Source organism: Poromitra crassiceps (assembly GCF_964638095.1).
Source record: "Poromitra crassiceps genome assembly, chromosome: 4".
Taxonomy (NCBI): domain Eukaryota; kingdom Metazoa; phylum Chordata; class Actinopteri; order Beryciformes; family Melamphaidae; genus Poromitra; species Poromitra crassiceps.
The window spans coordinates 2,178,194-2,200,203 of NC_139626.1; the positions used below are offsets into that span (position 1 = coordinate 2,178,194).

The 22,010-nt window shown below is 44.6% G+C and overlaps 1 protein-coding gene across 1 annotated transcript in view; it reads right to left on the reverse strand.

The window, feature by feature from the left end:
* Positions 1-7,063: 7,063 nt before the first annotated feature.
* The window catches only part of LOC310774974 (uncharacterized protein), a gene marked incomplete at its 5' end in the record, with an annotated part of 43,222 nt that continues 28,275 nt past the window's right edge, over positions 7,064-22,010 (reverse strand). Inside the window, 3 exons of the mRNA XM_083635060.1 lie at positions 7,064-7,479; positions 14,399-14,459; positions 15,666-15,739. Of these exons, the coding sequence (XP_083491186.1) occupies positions 7,385-7,479; positions 14,399-14,459; positions 15,666-15,739 (230 nt within the window). The 3' untranslated portion in view covers positions 7,064-7,384. The remainder of the gene's footprint in view (positions 7,480-14,398; positions 14,460-15,665; positions 15,740-22,010) is intronic.

A 22,010-nucleotide genomic window follows, 5' to 3' on the forward strand; every position in this document is an offset into this window, starting at 1 on the left:
AATTCTTCTCCAAGGTAAATAAGCAGGCATCTCACTTGCAGGGGAAAAAACAAACAAAACAAAACAAAATTACAAACCCAACTAAGGTATCCGTGGGGTCTGGAAAAGTATTAAAAGTTGATCAATCAATTTAGGGGCCCTTAACAAGTATTAAAAAGTCTTAATTACCATTTGAGAGGTATTACATTTTGTAGCTATTGCTGTTAAATGGTGTTAAATGAGCATTATGATATTGTATCGTATCGATCACAGACCCCTGAATTGAATCAATATTGTATCGTGGCAGACTTTGTGATATCAGCAAATGTCGTATCGTTGTCCAATGAATCTATATAATATCGTATCGTGATGAAACATGTGATTTACTGTACACCCCCTATCACTGATGTGACGAAAGTGGCGTCGAGGTCTTAAAAATATATTGAAAAGGTCTTAAATTTCCTGCATATACTTTGACAACTTTGTGTGATGGTGTGTAGTTTTCACAGTTGTTATGCAGTCCACCCGTCACACTCTCTGCTGAGGCAATGACAAGAGCGTGCTGGCAGGCGGGTTTACAGAGGTCGTAACATCTCAGCGCTGCTGACACCTGCATGGTCTATGACTTTAACTCCAAGACTTTAATAGGAATGATATATGATGAATATTGAGGGGCAGAATCATGAATGCCCCCTGCCATTGTGCACCAATTAAAATCGCTTTTCACCAACCTGCTGCAACTTTGAACTACAGCTACAATATACACAGCAGACAAAACAGCAAAATATTGTTTTTGAAGAGAATGCTGGCAGTGTATCCCATCTCTGTAAATGACCTGTACCCTCCTGCAGTCCAGAGGGTCCTATGAGTAACTTGGAAGCAAGCTTAATAGTATAATAATAGTATATAATATGTAGTGTTGAACGTCCATTCATGTACAACTCATGTTCACATCCCATTGTAATAATACAAAAGTATATTCTCTCTTATAGAAATAGTTCTATATTATAGTAATATACTATTCAGCAACATCATGTATTCCATGAACAGAAGCACCTGGTATTCCAAAAGGAGTTGTTTGAATTGACTGCAGAACGTTGTGTTCTGACCTCTACCTGTGTAACTCTCGTTCCGTTTGTTCCCCACCGCCACAGATGAGGCCCTGCAGCAACCTGCAAAGTGGCATTTCACAGCATCGCCGCCGTGTTGCCATGCAGGGAGTGTGAGGTCGCACCACATGCCTGAGGCAAGACCAAGTCAAGCAGAGGACATCCACATAGAAACAATACGCTGCTTAGTACCGCATTTCAATGATGAGAGACTAGAAGGAAAGTACAATCAACTTTAATGATGTGACAAACAACACTTAGATTTGGCGTATGACTCCATGGTATGATGACGTTCCACTGAGACGTGAGGAGGACGTCAGTGATGTATAGGATAGAGAATCTCCCATAGGGAATTCTACAGGAGTCATGACATTGGTGGTGTTCAGGGGAGGAGGTGGGGCGAAGCAAACTGCTACGGTGAAGACCATCACTGAGGGGAGACACACAAAGTGTTATAACACTCTAAAATACGAGGGAACTGATGTAGAACTCCAGTTAGGTGATTGGCCAGCAGGCCAGAGAGAGGGAAAGCGTGGGAGACATCGATTGGACAGGAATGACGGGGTGTGCATATTTATGAATGAGTGATGTCACCTGGACAGGGCGTTGCTGCAGGGGGAGAGAGGGATGAATGGAAGGAACAATGGATTAATGAATGAGATTGTTAATCAGACATTGATTAGGGGAAGTAGTCTTGCATCATTGAAAATAGTCTGAGACATTATTTATACGAGTATAGTTCTAGTTTGCACTTTGTATTCATTTCATTACATGTGCTAGTGTGTTAATATTAGTTGGTCAGAATTATATATAATGATTCTCTATACTAATCCGGTGTAATTCACAATATAGTGCCTCAAACTTTATGATCCATGTAGGAGGTCATATTCTATGGCTTACTGTGCCATCAATAATCAGGTCCAATTACATTTGACTTTCATACTCTCAACTCCAGTAATGTGCACTTAAGCTTTGTGTAACCACTAAACAGCCCAAATTAAGAGGAAAATGTGCAGGCAACCACGACAAAGCCTCACGCACGAGGTCAGCCACTGCCTTGGCGGAAGCCATGCTTGTTGATGCTGTGGAGAGCATGGATGATGTCACTTTACAGTCCTACTAGCCTTTGGCTAAAGTGAGCGCACATGTTTAGCAAACATTCATCTCTATCAGCATGTCCTTGGTGCTTCATCTGGCTTTCAATGACATTCAAGTCAACACCAAGGGCAGATTAGCACCTCCATACTGAGGGCCCCTGGGCACCTGCCCAGGTTGCCCATATGGTCGATCCGGCCCTGGTCAACACCCACCTAATGAAGTGCCTGTGTGACTTCAAAGAGTGAACATACAACACAGTTACAATAATAAATCAAACAACATAATAAGCAGTGAAATCATAATAAACAATGTCAGAGATGATGGCATCAGATTGGTGTCCAGATATTCATTAATACCATGAACAAATGGAACATCTGCTGTAACATAATTATGCAGATGTTTCCAACATGAATGAATAAATGATCAGTAAGGTATGAGCTCTGAGAGGATAGATACACAAAAAAACATATATGGCGAATAGAATATTTTCCGCTGTCAAAAATGACAGCATCTCTGGCTATATAATCCATCTTTATCTATACAGGTATACAGCTTATAGCTAAGCTGTGCTCAAACTGGTAAATTCACCAGTGGTGGAGTTCCAATGATAGTAGAAATGGTATGTATCTCATGAGGTACTATGCTATTTGCTGACCATTTTAGACAGAGCAACTCAACAATAAATTAAAATGTCTAGATTGCAAGCAACCGAGATCAAGCCTGAGTGAGTGCCATCACAATATTCCTGTGACTAGAGAGGATGACCATGTAAAAGCAATAGAAGAAAACAGCTAAGTCAGGCAGGTACAGTGGAGTCGCCCCAATCTAAGAGCAAATTAAACCAAGTAGAGGAGGAAGGTGGGAGAGGTGACATGATTCAGTCAGGAGAGGGTGATGTGAGGCACTTCTTGAAGAGATGAGTTTCCAGCCTCAGCCTGCCACTGAAGATGTTTCAGCCTCAGCCTGCCACTGAAGATGCGGGGTGACTCTGTTTTCCTGACTGGAGGGAGAAGGTACAGTAATGTCACAACTGGGGAGGCAGCAGGGAGGAGACATGAGTCTGGGTGGAGTGATAAGTGAGCCTGTGAGGAGGTATAGAGAGCATGTGGGGCTGGTCCCTGAGCTGGAAGTCTACACGGGGTTGTTGTAGCTGTTTTAGCAGCATTGTACACCAACACCACGGTTTTGAATTTGGTACAAAATAGGCATGGGAAGCCAGTGGAGTGAGTGAACGAGGGGAATACCGTGGGAGAATTTGGACAGGCTGGTGTATGGTGCTAGGGGACAGACAGACAGGAATTGCCCCCCCCCTCCCTCTCCTGTCCTTCAACTCTCTCAACTGTAAACTATCTAACTCAAATTTTTAAGCTTGATTCTGTTTTCAGGGTTCAATGTAAGCAAAGGGGGGGAACTGTATGTACCTTTGAGCGAGACAGCAAGAGAATATCTATATATATATATATATATATATATATATATATATACATACATACATACATATACTGTGTATATATATATATATATCTTTTCCCACATTATTATTAGATGTACCTTTATCTCCACACAAACACACTTTGCAGGGGGTCCATATAATCCCACTATAAAGTAACACTGATCAGTGACCAGCTAGACTCAAACCCTTCTGCATCTTTAATACTTTCCCCGCTTGCACAGGGTCAGTAGTCATAAAACTGCACCATAATGCTCTGACGGCACTGATCTACGATCAGTTCATTTGACTCAAATCCTTGCCTTTAGTACCATCAGAAGGAAAAGTAATTCAACTGATCTAAGGCTAGCAACAAGCAACAACTATCTCATACAAGCTACACAATGGCGATGCCAGGCTAATGGCTGCCGTGTCAGGGGGATCGCGAGTCATTAAAAATGCAGGACCCATTTAAACTGTATGTAAAATTGAGCCGATTAAAAATATATGTGGCCTGTGTGTCCACATAGGGCTATGGCTTCTCCTTCTGTTCTCTCAGCATGCATATAGAAGATACTAAGCCAGGTGATGTTGCTGTAATTGTTTCACTATGGTGTGACCAAATTGAAATTGTAACTAGGAGTGAATGAAGCGCACATACTGGAGGGCCTCTGATGTGAAAAATGATCTGTTCCATCTGTAACATCAGTGCCCTTTTTTATACCCATTAAACCAATAGAATGGACAGATTTAGCTTTTGTTCAGGTTCACGTTCTTTGGCTAACAGTGTCCTTGTAAGAAGTTTATTTTAGATCAGTTAATTTGCCTCATGCGAAGAGTTGAATTGAAGCTCACCAACCGTGTCGTGTGTCCAAGACACACAATATGTTTGTGGAATTAGAATAAAGACATTTTCAATTGCCTCTAAATGCTAACAGAGAAATGACTGTAGTTACTGTAGAAAACAGAAGCAATCACTCTGTCTATGTTGAATTTAGCTGGGGGGTACATTACTACCCTCAGGTGTTCCATGGGAATGCCAATCTGCTTGTACGCATGTTTACACACACACACACACACACATCAAAACATTCCAGATGGCCAACCAGATTGTTCTGTACTAATTTCCCCTGTGAAACATTTCAACGGAAATAGCATCCACTGTGGGATAGACCTTCTCAGGCTGAGGCATCATCCACTGTGGGATAGACCTTCTCAGGCTGAGGCATTAAGACTCAACAAATCCAGACATCTAACAAGCAACCTACTTTTAGACAAAGGCCTCCTCACACACGCACCGTTAGCTAAAGCAGTGTCCCTAACTTCCGTACCGTGTGACCAAATGACAAACAAATCTCCTCTTCTCAAAATTGGAAGAATTACGTTCTAGCGCTCTCGGACAAAACCCTTCTGTCTATGACACTAACGAAATACTCAAGCTTTGTAATATGTATTAGCTGGGAAATCCCTCATAAAACAAATGATACATTGTGATGTGTAGAAACAGAGAAAGCAAACAGTGTTGCATTGAGTGAGCGAGTACTGAGTACACTCTGTGACATTGTAGCCCCGCATCCCATAGTGCCACAGCTGGAGACAACGGAGGATGTAGCCCCGCCTCCCATAGTGCCACAGCTGGAGACAACGGAGGAATGGGCTGATTGGAGGAAAAGCCGCATCCTGGCACCCTGGCATCGCACATCTGGCATTTCAAAGTCCTCAGAGCAAAAGCGCTGATGTCACTGTTCCTATGATGTCACTGTTCCTAGAGGGCTGTTGTTTTCTTTCTTCTATTTTTGGCCACCTGGCTTTTGAGTTGAGAAGAGTTGCTGTCAGCAGCAATGACACTGTCTGCAGCACTTGCATTTGTTGTGCGTAGCCATGCAGCTGTCCCACACCTAACAATGATTGATATTGGAAAATGACCATTCATCCCTTCAACTGGCAGGTGGTGTTTATCTGGCAGGTGCTGTTTATCTGGAAAAAGTCCTGAAGCTAAAAGAGGAGAGCCTCGAAAAAACAACAAATTGAGATTTTGCAGAAGAAAAACCTCAATTCAAAACGAAAAGGAACAATGACTCCACTTTTCTCTAAGATATACATGATTTCTCGAAGCGCATCACATCCTATTTGATACCTTTATAATATACCTATTAGATACATTCTTTGCTATGTAAAAATCATACCTTACTACTCAACATACCATAGCTCAGGAGTTTTCAAAGTGGGAGGCTCAGTGAGTGGAAGTGAAAAAATATATTAGTTGCCAAAAGGAGATCTCATAGAGTATATAGCCTAAATGTGTGTGATCTGGTTAAAGATAGTTCAGAGTGTAAAACAAAGGAAGTTAAAGTCAATACTTTGGCCTTCAAGCCAACCTCTATGTGGGGTTATGGTGTGCAGTCATTCAAGTGGACACAACGGCGTGTATCCTCGAGGCGTTGCTTTTTCCATTCTAACTTCATTCTATGAGACTAGCTTACAGGACAGGAGTAGCCTAGCCTATAATCATTCTCTGCTATGTCTTTGTCCTCCAAAAGCCTTTTTCACTTCTTCTGGATTATGAACCTGAAGGTATGGCTTCCCCCCACATTCTGTTTCTACATAGGGGACGACATCACACTTAGTTTTTAATCTAGAGTTCATGCTAGAGGTGGAAGCGTACAAGTGGCATGTTTCCCATGTGTGTAAATGCTGTCCCACACTGAAGATATTGTCCAGGCTTGATACAGCTGGTCTCAGTGTGCAACAATTAAACACAAGTATAGCATGAGAGGCCTTTAGGATAAACATACATGTAGTTTGATGTTATGCAGGAAAACAGCTTTTTTCTATCTTTAGCTCTACATTGTACAGAATGCACAACTGGTCAATCAAATAAATAACTCAATTGTAATAGGAAAGTGTCTAACAGCCAGTTGTCTGAGGGGTGTAATTACATTTCGGTACACTAAATCATTGGTCATGTTTCCTGGTCCGAGTTAAGATCCTGGCTGCAGTTTTGGATGAGCTGGAGGCGGGAGGGATTTTTTTTTTTGCTGATGCCAGAGAGCAGGGAGTTACAGGAGTTCAATCTGGTAATGAAAGCCTGAATGAGTTTCCAGATTTTTGCCAAAGAAATGGTCAGATTCTTTAGATAGAAGCAGGATTTACCCATTGAATTGACAGGTTTGTCTGAGCTGCGGTTCTGATCAAAAATGACAGAGACTTTCTGCAATGCGGGGTTATGGAATGAGAGTGAACAAAAACTTTCAGAAATTAGGTTGTTTGGACAGTACTGTCTTAAATCTAAATTGAGACTCAAATCTAACTTGAGACTCAGCAAAAACATTACAAATCCCATTAAGCATAAGGTCCTGGTTTCCATATGGCCCTTTGTGCATGTGTGTGTTTGCACTGCCCCCCCCCCACACACACACACACAAAAAAGAGAGGACTCAATCCAAGCCTATTTTGATAATAAACTTTATATATCAGACCAAGCTTGTACATCAAACTGTACTCTCTGTTCCTGAACAAAATGTGTGGATGACGGTTTTACTTATTGGTCATAACAAATATTAGTAATCATAAAAAGACAACAGGGTTAGGGTTCCAGAGTTTCAGAGTCCCCCAGCCCATGCTCTGTAGTCGCCGTAGTTCTGGAGGGTGTAGGTCATGCTCTGTAGTCTGTATAGTTCTGGAGGGTGTAGGTCATGCTCTGTAGTCGCTGTAGTTCTGGAGGGTGTAGGTCATGCTCTGTAGTCGCTGTAGTTCTGGAGGGTGTAGGTCATGCTCTGTAGTCGCTGTAGTTCTGGAGGGTGTAGGTTGCCACGGTATCCAGCAGCCACCCCCGGGTCACAACTGTGGCTCGCCTCAAGAGAGCTGAGGAGAAGGTGGAACGTGAACTTCCTCTGACAGTGACACCAAAACCTATAGACGATTTGAACTTAACATCAACATTGTAAAATTGCCCCTAGCTCACTTCCTGTTGCAGTGTTTGCTAACACAATCATTGCTGACAGGAAATAAGCTAGGTTTCAAACTGTTGCCATAGCAACACAATTGTGTGAAAACAGTGTATATGTGCACAGTCAGACATGATATCTGAGAAGGTGTGAAAACAGTGTATATGTGCACAGTCAGACATGATATCTGAGAAGGTGTTCTAACAGTGTATATGTGCACAGTCAGACATGATATCTGAGAAGGTGTTCTAACAGTGTATATGTGCACAGTCAGACATGATATCTGAGAAGGTGTTCTAACAGTGTATATGTGCACAGTCAGACATGATATCTGAGAAGGTGTTCTACTGGTAAAGATTGGAGCTGCTACATTTACAATGAAGGCTCTCTTTGTTGTCTTGACTTTTGCATCTATTATTAGCTTAACTACAACTACAGTACTGTACACAATACATTACATCACATCATCTAGCACAGTGGTTCCCAAACACCGGGCCGCGGACCGGGAACCAGACCGCAACGCATTTGGTACCGGGCCACGAGCCCGGTCCCAAAACAAAAAAAACTTTTTTTTTACAAACTACAAACATAAATAAACGTCAACTTGAAACTATGTTTCAACTACCACACAGCCTATAATATTATAGCCTATGTTTATCAAAATCTATCTATTTCCATCTATCTACCGGTCCGCGGCACAAAAAAGGTTGGGAACCCCTGATCTAGCAGACACTTTTGTCCAAATCAACTTACAATAAGTTAACATAATCATACACAAGTTACAATTATAAATGATCCTCAGAAAACTCAGGCGCTGTCACCTTCACTATCAAACAACCTTTTCTAGCTATATCTCTCAATAGTGAATGCTCACTAATATAATACCAAATGTAAGATATATAAAGATAACTCATAATAACCTGTGCTAACAAGACAAGAGCATGTCATGTAAAAACAGTCTCGAGAGAGAGAGTGTGTGTGTGTGTGTGTGTGTGTGTGTGTGTGTGTGTATGCATACATGGCTATAGGTAAAGACAATTAATGTATATTTTCATTACATGGAGGATGGTTAAGACAGAGAGAGAGAGAGAGAGAGAGAGAGAGAGAGAGAGAGGGGCGGGGGGCATGTGTGGCTGCAGAGTGAGTGACGGAGAGATGAGAGAGAGTGAGAGACAGAGACAGAGAGAGAGAGAGAGACATACAGAGAGAGAGACACAGAGAGAGAGAGAGAGAGAGAGAGAGAGAGAGAGAGAGAGGGGGGGGGGGGTGGTGGAAGAGCTACTTGATTACCTGGGCTGTGAGTGCCAGAGGATGGCTACATTAAATATGCAGGAGCACAAATTGGGATGCCAAGACTAGGAGGGGGGATTCAGAGAGGGAGGGGGGGGTTCAGAGAGGGAGGGGGGGGGTTCAGAGAGGGAGGGAGGGGGTTCAGAGAGGGAGGGAGGGAGGGGGGATTCAGAGAGGGAGGGAGGGGGTTCAGAGAGGGAGGGAGGGAGGGGGGATTCAGAGAGGGAGGGAGGGGGTTCAGAGAGGGAGGGAGGGAGGCGGGATTCAGAGAGGGAGGGAGGGGGTTCAGAGAGGGAGGGAGGGGGGATTCAGAGCCACGCGCATTCTCTCTTTTTCAAAGTGTCACCTTCCCGTTCTGTGCCCAACTTGTTTTGACATTTCTCCTCTCTCAAATCTGACATTTTCGCTCGGCCATTTCCCCGCTGCTGCCTACCTCCTGCCTACCTCCCTTCACACTCGCTGCCTACCTCCTGCCTAGCCTGGGTAAACCCATCCCCCACGTGACCTGCTCTCAGACCTGTTCTCAGTCACTATAGTGACTGGGAACTGAGAGAGCAGGTCACGTGGTGGCTGGGTTTACCTAGGCTACCTCCTGCCTACCTCCCTTCACACTCGCTGCCTACCTCCTGCCTACCTCCCTTCACACTCGCTGCCTACCTCCTGCCTACCTCCCTTCACACATGCTGCCTACCTCCCTTCACACTCGCTGCCTACCTCCTGCCTACCTCCCTTCACACTCGCTGCCTACCTCCCTTCACACTCGCTGCCTACCTCCTGCCTACCTCCCTTCACACTCGCTGCCTACCTCCCTTCACACTCGCTGCCTACCTCCTGCCTACCTCCCTTCACACTCGCTGCCTACCTCCCTTCACACTCGCTGCCTATTTCCTGCCTACCTCCTGCCTACCTCCCTTCACACTCGCTGCCTACCTCCTGCCTACCTCCCTTCACACTCGCTGCCTACCTCCCTTCACACTCGCTGCCTACCTCCTGCCTACCTCCCTTCACACTCGCTGCCTACCTCCCTTCACACTCGCTGCCTACCTCCCTTCACACTCGCTGCCTACCTCCCTTCACACTCGCTGCCTACCTCCTGCTTACCTCCCTTCACACTTGCTGCCTACCTCCCTTCACACTCGCTGCCTACCTCCCTTCACACTCGCTGCCTACCTCCTGCCTACCTCCCTTCACACTCGCTGCCTACCTCCCTTCACACTCGCTGCCTACCTCCTGCCTACCTCCCTTCACACTCGCTGCCTATTTCCTGCCTACCTCCTGCCTACCTCCCTTCACACCCGCTGCCTACCTCCTGCCTACCTCCCTTCACACTCGCTGCCTACCTCCCTTCACACTCGCTGCCTACCTCCCTTCACACTCGCTGCCTACCTCCTGCCTACCTCCCTTCACACTCGCTGCCTACCTCCCTTCACACTCGCTGCCTACCTCCCTTCACACTCGCTGCCTACCTCCCTTCACACTCGCTGCCTACCTCCTGCCTACCTCCCTTCACACTCGCTGCCTACCTCCCTTCACACTCGCTGCCTACCTCCTGCCTACCTCCCTTCACACCCGCTGCCTACCTCCTGCCTACCTCCCTTCACACATGCTGCCTACCTCCCTTCACACTCGCTGCCTACCTCCCTTCACACTCGCTGCCTACCTCCCTTCACACTCGCTGCCTACCTCCCTTCACACTCGCTGCCTACCTCCTGCCTACCTCCCTTCACACTCGCTGCCTACCTCCTGCCTACCTCCCTTCACACTCGCTGCCTACCTCCCTTCACACTCGCTGCCTACCTCCTGCCTACCTCCCTTCACACTCGCTGCCTACCTCCCTTCACACTCGCTGCCTACCTCCTGCCTACCTCCCTTCACACCCGCTGCCTACCTCCTGCCTACCTCCCTTCACACATGCTGCCTACCTCCCTTCACACTCGCTGCCTACCTCCCTTCACACTCGCTGCCTACCTCCCTTCACACTCGCTGCCTACCTCCCTTCACACTCGCTGCCTACCTCCCTTCACACTCGCTGCCTACCTCCTGCCTACCTCCCTTCACACTCGCTGCCTACCTCCCTTCACACCCGCTGCCTACCTCCTGCCTACCTCCCTTCACACATGCTGCCTACCTCCCTTCACACACGCTGCCTACCTCCCTTCACACTCGCTGCCTACATCCTGCCTACCTCCCTTCACACCCGCTGCCTACCTCCTGCCTACCTCCCTTCACACATGCTGCCTACCTCCTGCCTACCTCCCTTCACACTCGCTGCCTACCTCCCTTCAAACTCGCTGCCTACCTCCTGCCTACCTCCCTTCACACCCGCTGCCTACCTCCTGCCTACCTCCCTTCACACCCGCTTCCTACCTCCTGCCTACCTCCCTTCACACTCGCTGCCTACCTCCCTTCACACTCGCTGCCTACCTCCTGCCTACCTCCCTTCACACTCGCTGCCTACCTCCCTTCACACTCGCTGCCTACCTCCTGTCTACCTCCCTTCACACCCGCTGCCTACCTCCTGCCTACCTCCCTTCACACATGCTGCCTACCTCCCTTCACACTCGCTGCCTACCTCCTGCCTACCTCCCTTCACACTCGCTGCCTACCTCCCTTCACACTCGCTGCCTACCTCCCTTCACACTCGCTGCCTACCTCCCTTCACACACGCTGCCTACCTCCCTTCACACTCGCTGCCTACCTCCCTTCACACTCGCTGCCTACCTCCCTTCACACTCGCTGCCTACCTCCCTTCACACCCGCTGCCTACCTCCTGCCTACCTCCCTTCACACATGCTGCCTACCTCCCTTCACACTCGCTGCCTACCTCCCTTCACACTCGCTGCCTACCTCCCTTCACACTCGCTGCCTACCTCCTGCCTACCTCCCTTCACACCCGCTGCCTACCTCCTGCCTACGTCCCTTCACACATGCTGCCTACCTCCCTTCACACTCGCTGCCTACCTCCCTTCACACTCGCTACCTACCTCCCTTCACACTCGCTGCCTACCTCCTGCCTACCTCCCTTCACACATGCTGCCTACCTCCCTTCACACACGCTGCCTACCTCCCTTCACACATGCTGCCTACCTCCCTTCACACACGCTGCCTACCTCCCTTCACACACGCTGCCTACCTCCCTTCACACCCGCTGCCTACCTCCCTTCACACTCGCTGCCTACCTCCTGCCTACCTCCCTTCACACTCGCTGCCTACCTCCCTTCACACCCGCTGCCTACCTATTTTAATGTGTTTGTGTCCTCATGTACTGTGCTGTACAACAAATTGCCTCCTTGGAGGACATTAAAGTTTTCTACTACTACTACTACCTCCTGCCTACCTCCCTTCACACCCGCTGCCTACCTCCTGCCTACCTCCCTTCACACATGCTGCCTACCTCCCTTCACACTCGCTGCCTACCTCCTGCCTACCTCCCTTCACACTCGCTGCCTACCTCCTGCCTACCTCCCTTCACACTCGCTGCCTACCTCCCTTCACACTCGCTGCCTACCTCCCTTCACACTCGCTGCCTACCTCCTGCCTACCTCCCTTCACACTCGCTGCCTACCTCCCTTCACACTCGCTGCCTACCTCCTGCCTACCTCCCTTCACACTCGCTGCCTACCTCCTGCCTACCTCCCTTCACACTCACTGCCTACCTCCCTTCACACTCGCTGCCTACCTCCCTTCACACTCGCTGCCTACCTCCCTTCACACTCGCTGCCTACCTCCCTTCACACACGCTGCCTACCTCCCTTCACACTCGCTGCCTACCTCCCTTCACACACGCTGCCTACCTCCCTTCACACTCGCTGCCTACCTCCTGCCTACCTCCCTTCACACTCACTGCCTACCTCCCTTCACACTCGCTGCCTACCTCCCTTCACACACGCTGCCTACCTCCCTTCACACTCGCTGCCTACCTCCCTTCACACTCGCTGCCTACCTCCCTTCACACTCGCTGCCTACCTCCCTTCACACTCGCTGCCTACCTCCCTTCACACTCGCTGCCTACCTCCTGCCTACCTCCCTTCACACTCGCTGCCTACCTCCTGCCTACCTCCCTTCACACTCGCTGCCTACCTCCCTTCACACTCGCTGCCTACCTCCCTTCACACTCGCTGCCTACCTCCCTTCACACTCGCTGCCTACCTCCCTTCACACTCGCTGCCTACCTCCCTTCACACTCGCTTCCTCGTGAAGTCACTCCCGTCACTCTTGTTGGGGACCGGTCTCATTTTGGCTGACAGCGTCTGCCATTTTGTCATTCTGCCAGCACTCTCCAACCAGTTATTACACATGCACAGACAGACAGACAGAGAGACAGACAGACACACTAAAACACACACGTGCTCTAACAGCCATGCATGAATACGTCTTAATACATATATTCCTACACTTATGAGGACATATGAATTCCTTAATCCTCTCAGATGTGATGTATGATACATGACTAAGGACTGTGGGGTTGGTGAGAGGGTCTGCAGCTCAAGGGGCTCATTAAGGTCTGTGAATTTTGTTATTATAACCGTGTCTGACCTGTATGTGTGTTTTATTCATATATACTTTATTTTTATTCAAAGATTGCACTTTTTGTCCATTGTTTTAGCCATTTATCAAGAAAAAATGCCAAAGATTTGCTGGTTACAGACAGAAATTATAGCTTCATAAAAGGATAAGATTTGCTTGGTTTTCTCCATTTATATCATTATAAAAGGTATTAATACTTTTGGATTTAAAAAAAATAAATTAATGTAAATTTTAAGAATCACTTCGGTCTCTGGTAACTTGTGATGGGCATGTGTCATTATTTTGGACATTTTATAGACTAAGTGATTAATTGGAAAAATAATCGATGGATTAATCGATAATGAAAATAATCGTTAGTTGCAGCACTAACATTAATCCAACACTAATGCATATCTAATTAATTAATTCGGAGCTCAACTCTTATCAGCCCCTTTCAAAATGCCTTCACTTGCCCAAAACATAATACTGTACACTAATGCTAAGAGCTAAATCTGGACCTTACAGGAAGAATATAAATGCCAACACATCCATGTCTCACACACACACACACACACACACACACACACACACACACACACACACACACACACACACACACACACACACACACACACACACACACACACACACACACACACACACACACACACACACACACACACACATCCTGTCTAACACACCACAGGTCTATCCTAGTGCCAGGCTCTCTAACCCGCGGGCAAAACCGTGCATGAATTATGTAACCAGTCCCCATCCTGCTGCTGTCAGTCTAATCCCTGTCTTCATGAACTCTGTATGTGAGAGTGTGTGAGTGACGCAGTGTGTGTGTGTGTGTGTGTGTGTGTGTGTGTGTGTGTGTGTGTGAGTGTGTGTGTGTGTGTGTGTGTGTGTGTGTGTGTGTGTGTGTGTGTGTGTGTGTGTCTGTTAGATTGAGACTACAACATTAAGAGAATGTTATTTTGTGTTCAGGTAGAAGTATAGCTGGAGAAAATCAAATGTCATTTTCAGATGAGACTCACTGCTGTATATGAACTGTGATGACTCTGATCCAGGCTGCACAATAACCAGCTGATGACACTTCTGTGGGGAAATGGGAAAGAAACGATAGATACCCAATTTAACACTACAACATGAGCAAGATTAGAATCTATATTCTACTGCCATGCATTGTACTGGTTCAAGTTATTGAACCCGTACAATAAGACAGTTGGAAGGAAAGGATGTTTTCACCCGTGTGTGTCTGTTTGTTCGAAAAATATCTCAAAAAGTAACAAACAGATTTGGCAGAAATTTGGAGGATTTCTGGGATTTCTGCAATCAAATAATTTTAGGTTTTTTAACCGTATGTAAGTCCGACATCTGGGACGTTCAAGTTGGCCACTAAACAGCGTCGCAATCGAGTACTATTTTCTCTGAAAATCAAACCTGGAAGACAAATGATAAACAACCATAAACCGTTATGGATATTGCCGCTTTGTGAGGTGGAGAATGATGCTTGGGGTTTTACAGAATGTAGGGAAACAGTGGATGGATAAATCCAGAAGGTGTTGTTGGTAATGCAACATAAAGGAAGCCAACTGCCATAAAACACCACAGAAGACGAAGAAGAAGAAGAGGTGGAGGAATTGTTCAGTGTTTGCTTTCCTTCTTCCTGAAGACACTTCCTTCCTACGGGCTGGCCCCACCGTACCTCGCCGAGCTCCTGTGCCACCATACCCCCTCCAGAGCCTTGAGGTCAGCTGACCAGCTGCTGCCGGAGGTCCCTATAGGACCAGGCTCAAGACCAGAGGGGAGCAGCTCCTAGGCTCTGGAATAGCCTCCCCCTCCACATTAGATCAACCCAGAGCCTAGAGGCTTTTAAATCCCTGCTAAAAAGAATTCACCATTTCTCCCTGGCCTTCGACCTGAGTTAAGCTTGCCTTCTGGCAACCTACATTGTTGTTATTCTTGGTTTATTTTATTACTTGCATCTGATGCACTTTGCTCTGTAGCAGTTGTATTTGTACTTGTTGTTTTCCATATTTTAGTGTTTTTATCTGTGAAGCACTTTGGTCGGCTATTAGTCGTTGTAAACGTGCTCGATAAATAAAGTTGACTTGACTTGAAGCTAATACTTTACTTGTGTTGCTCATACTACACAAGTCAACTTAAGCACATTACGAGTGGATTGGAATCATTAAAAATGGAACATGATATTTTAGGCAATATGCTGTTGTTGACTTTTGTCGACGTTTTCTGTTATTTAGAATCAATTATTTAGAAGGGGGACAAGCTGGATTCTCTTACCGGGTTACTGTCAAGGAGAAGTGGGTCTTTGACTACAGCTGCTCCACACTGCTCCACCATCCACTCCATCTGATCTGGGATGTACACACACACACACACACACACACACACACACACACACACACACACACACACACACACACACACACACACACACACACACACACACACACACACACACACACACACACACACACACACACACACACACACACACACACACGCACAGACACACACATGAGTAAAAGCTGACTGTGGAGGAAACCCTTTTTAAACATGGTCAGGACTGAACTGATTGGCTCATGTTGGGATTAAGCATGGAGCAACTTCACGTACTTGTTACAGATAATAACCCTTATCACATAACATACACACAACCTGACCCTTATCACATAACATACACACAACCTGACCCTTATCACATAACATACACACAACCTGACCCTTATCACATAACATACACACAACCTGACCCTTATCACATAACATACACACAACCTGACCCTTATCACATAACATACACACAACCTGACCCTTATTACATAACATACACACAACCTGACCCTTATCACATAACATACACACAACCTGACCCTTATCACATAACATACACACAACCTGACCCTTATCACATAACATACACACAACCTGACCCTTATCACATAACATACACACAACCTGACCCTTATCACATAACATACACACAACCTGACCTTTATCACATAACATACACACAACCTGACCCTTATCACATAACACACACACAACCTGACCCTTATCACATAACATACACACAACCTGACTCTTATCACATAACATACACACAACCTGACCCTTATTACATAACATACACACAACCTGACCCTTATCACATAACATACACACAACCTGACCCTTATCACATAACATACACACAACCTGACCCTTATCACATAACATACACACAACCTGACTCTTATCACATAACATACACACAACCTGACCCTTATCACATAACATACACACAACCTGACCCTTATCACATAACATACACACAACCTGACCCTTATCACATAACATACACACAACCTGACCCTTATCACATAACATACACACAACCTGACCCTTATCACATAACATACACACAACCTGACCCTTATCACATAACATACACACAACCTGACCCTTATCACATAACATACACACAACCTGACCCTTATCACATAACATACACACAACCTGACCCTTATTACATAACATACACACAACCTGACCCTTATCACATAACATACACACAACCTGACCCTTATCACATAACATACACACAACCTGACCCTTATCACATAACATACACACAACCTGACCCTTATCACATAACATACACACAACCTGACCCTTATCACATAACATACACACAACCTGACCCTTATCACATAACATACACACAACCTGACTCTTATCACATAACATACACACAACCTGACCCTTATCACATAACATACACACAACCTGACCCTTATCACATAACATACACACAACCTGACCCTTATCACATAACATACACACAACCTGACCCTTATCACATAACATACACACAACCTGACTCTTATCACATAACATACACACAACCTGACCCTTATCACATAACATACACACAACCTGACCCTTATCACATAACATACACACAACCTGACCCTTATCACATAACATACACACAACCTGACCCTTATCACATAACATACACACAACCTGACTCTTATCACATAACATACACACAACCTGACTCTTATCACATAACATACACACAACCTGACCCTTATCACATAACATACACACAACCTGACCCTTATCACATAACATACACACAACCTGACCCTTATCACATAACATACACACAACCTGACTCTTATCACATAACATACACACAACCTGACCCTTATTACATAACATACACACAACCTGACCCTTATCACATAACATACACACAACCTGACCCTTATCACATAACATACACACAACCTGACCCTTATCACATAACATACACACAACCTGACCCTTATTACATAACATACACACAACCTGACCCTTATCACTTAACATACACACAACCTGACCCTTATCACATAACATACACACAACCTGACCCTTATCACATAACATACACACAACCTGACCCTTATCACATAACATACACACAACCTGACTCTTATCACATAACATACACACAACCTGACCCTTATCACATAACATACACACAACCTGACCCTTATCACATAACATACACACAACCTGACCCTTATTACATAACATACACACAACCTGACCCTTATCACATAACATACACACAACCTGACTCTTATCACATAACATACACACAACCTGACCCTTATCACATAACATACACACAACCTGACCCTTATCACATAACATACACACAACCTGACCCTTATTACATAACATACACACAACCTGACCCTTATCACATAACATACACACAACCTGACCCTTATCACATAACATACACACAACCTGACCCTTATCACATAACATACACACAACCTGACCCTTATTACATAACATACACACAACCTGACCCTTATCACATAACATACACACAACCTGACCCTTATTACATAACATACACACAACCTGACCCTTATCACATAACATACACACAACCTGACCCTTATCACTTAACATACACACAACCTGACCCTTATCACATAACATACACACAACCTGACCCTTATCACATAACATACACACAACCTGACCCTTATCACATAACATACACACAACCTGACCCTTATTACATAACATACACACAACCTGACCCTTATCACATAACATACACACAACCTGACTCTTATCACATAACATACACACAACCTGACCCTTATCACATAACATACACACAACCTGACCCTTATCACATAACATACACACAACCTGACCCTTATCACATAACATACACACAACCTGACCCTTATCACATAACATACACACAACCTGACCCTTATCACATAACATACACACAACCTGACCCTTATCACATAACATACACACAACCTGACCCTTATCACATAACATACACACAACCTGACCCTTATCACATAACATACACACAACCTGACCCTTATTACATAACATACACACAACCTGACCCTTATCACATAACATACACACAACCTGACCCTTATTACATAACATACACACAACCTGACCCTTATCACATAACATACACACAACCTGACTCTTATCACATAACATACACACAACCTGACCCTTATCACATAACATACACACAACCTGACCCTTATCACATAACATACACACAACCTGACCCTTATTACATAACATACACACAACCTGACCCTTATCACATAACATACACACAACCTGACCCTTATCACATAACATACACACAACCTGACCCTTATCACATAACATACACACAACCTGACCCTTATTACATAACATACACACAACCTGACCCTTATCACATAACATACACACAACCTGACCCTTATCACATAACATACACACAACCTGACCCTTATCACATAACATACACACAACCTGACCCTTATCACATAACATACACACAACCTGACCCTTATTACATAACATACACACAACCTGACCCTTATTACATAACATACACACAACCTGACTCTTATCACATAACATACACACAACCTGACCCTTATCACATAACATACACACAACCTGACCCTTATCACATAACATACACACAACCTGACCCTTATTACATAACATACACACAACCTGACCCTTATTACATAACATACACACAACCTGACCCTTATCACATAACATACACACAACCTGACCCTTATCACATAACATACACACAACCTGACTCTTATCACATAACATACACACAACCTGACCCTTATCACATAACATACACACAACCTGACCCTTATCACATAACATACACACAACCTGACTCTTATCACATAACATACACACAACCTGACCCTTATCACATAACATACACACAACCTGACCCTTATCACATAACATACACACAACCTGACCCTTATCACATAACATACACACAACCTGACCCTTATTACATAACATACACACAACCTGACTCTTATCACATAACATACACACAACCTGACTCTTATTACATAACATACACACAACCTGACCCTTATCACATAACATACACACAACCTGACTCTTATCACATAACATACACACAACCTGACCCTTATCACATAACATACACACAACCTGACCCTTATTACATAACATACACACAACCTGACCCTTATTACATAACATACACACAACCTGACCCTTATTACATAACATACACACAACCTGACCCTTATTACATAACATACACACAACCTGACCCTTATCACATAACATACACACAACCTGACTCTTATCACATAACATACACACAACCTGACCCTTATCACATAACATACACACAACCTGACCCTTATCACATAACATACACACAACCTGACCCTTATTACATAACATACACACAACCTGACCCTTATTACATAACATACACACAACCTGACCCTTATTACATAACATACACACAACCTGACCCTTATTACATAACATACACACAACCTGACCCTTATCACATAACATACACACAACCTGACTCTTATCACATAACATACACACAACCTGACCCTTATCACATAACATACACACAACCTGACCCTTATCACATAACATACACACAACCTGACCCTTATTACATAACATACACACAACCTGACCCTTATCACATAACATACACACAACCTGACCCTTATCACATAACATACACACAACCTGACCCTTATCACATAACATACACACAACCTGACCCTTATCACATAACATACACACAACCTGACCCTTATCACATAACATACACACAACCTGACCCTTATCACATAACATACACACAACCTGACCCTTATCACATAACATACACACAACCTGACCCTTATTACATAACATACACACAACCTGACCCTTATCACATAACATACACACAACCTGACCCTTATCACATAACATACACACAACCTGACCCTTATCACATAACATACACACAACCTGACCCTTATTACATAACATACACACAACCTGACCCTTATTACATAACATACACACAACCTGACCCTTATTACATAACATACACACAACCTGACCCTTATTACATAACATACACACAACCTGACCCTTATCACATAACATACACACAACCTGACTCTTATCACATAACATACACACAACCTGACCCTTATCACATAACATACACACAACCTGACCCTTATCACATAACATACACACAACCTGACCCTTATTACATAACATACACACAACCTGACCCTTATCACATAACATACACACAACCTGACCCTTATCACATAACATACACACAACCTGACCCTTATCACATAACATACACACAACCTGACCCTTATCACATAACATACACACAACCTGACCCTTATTACATAACATACACACAACCTGACCCTTATTACATAACATACACACAACCTGACTCTTATCACATAACATACACACAACCTGACCCTTATCACATAACATACACACAACCTGACCCTTATCACATAACATACACACAACCTGACCCTTATCACATAACATACACACAACCTGACCCTTATCACATAACATACACACAACCTGACCCTTATCACATAACATACACACAACCTGACCCTTATTACATAACATACACACAACCTGACCCTTATTACATAACATACACACAACCTGACCCTTATTACATAACATACACACAACCTGACTCTTATCACATAACATACACACAACCTGACCCTTATCACATAACATACACACAACCTGACCCTTATCACATAACATACACACAACCTGACCCTTATCACATAACATACACACAACCTGACCCTTATTACATAACATACACACAACCTGACCCTTATTACATAACATACACACAACCTGACCCTTATTACATAACATACACACAACCTGACCCTTATCACATAACATACACACAACCTGACCCTTATCACATAACATACACACAACCTGACCCTTATCACATAACATACACACAACCTGACCCTTATCACATAACATACACACAACCTGACCCTTATTACATAACACACACACAACCTGACCCTTATCATATAACATACACACAACCTGACCCTTATTACATAACATACACACAACCTGACTCTTATCACATAACATACACACAACCTGACCCTTATCACATAACATACACACAACCTGACCCTTATTACATAACATACACACAACCTGACTCTTATCACATAACATACACAC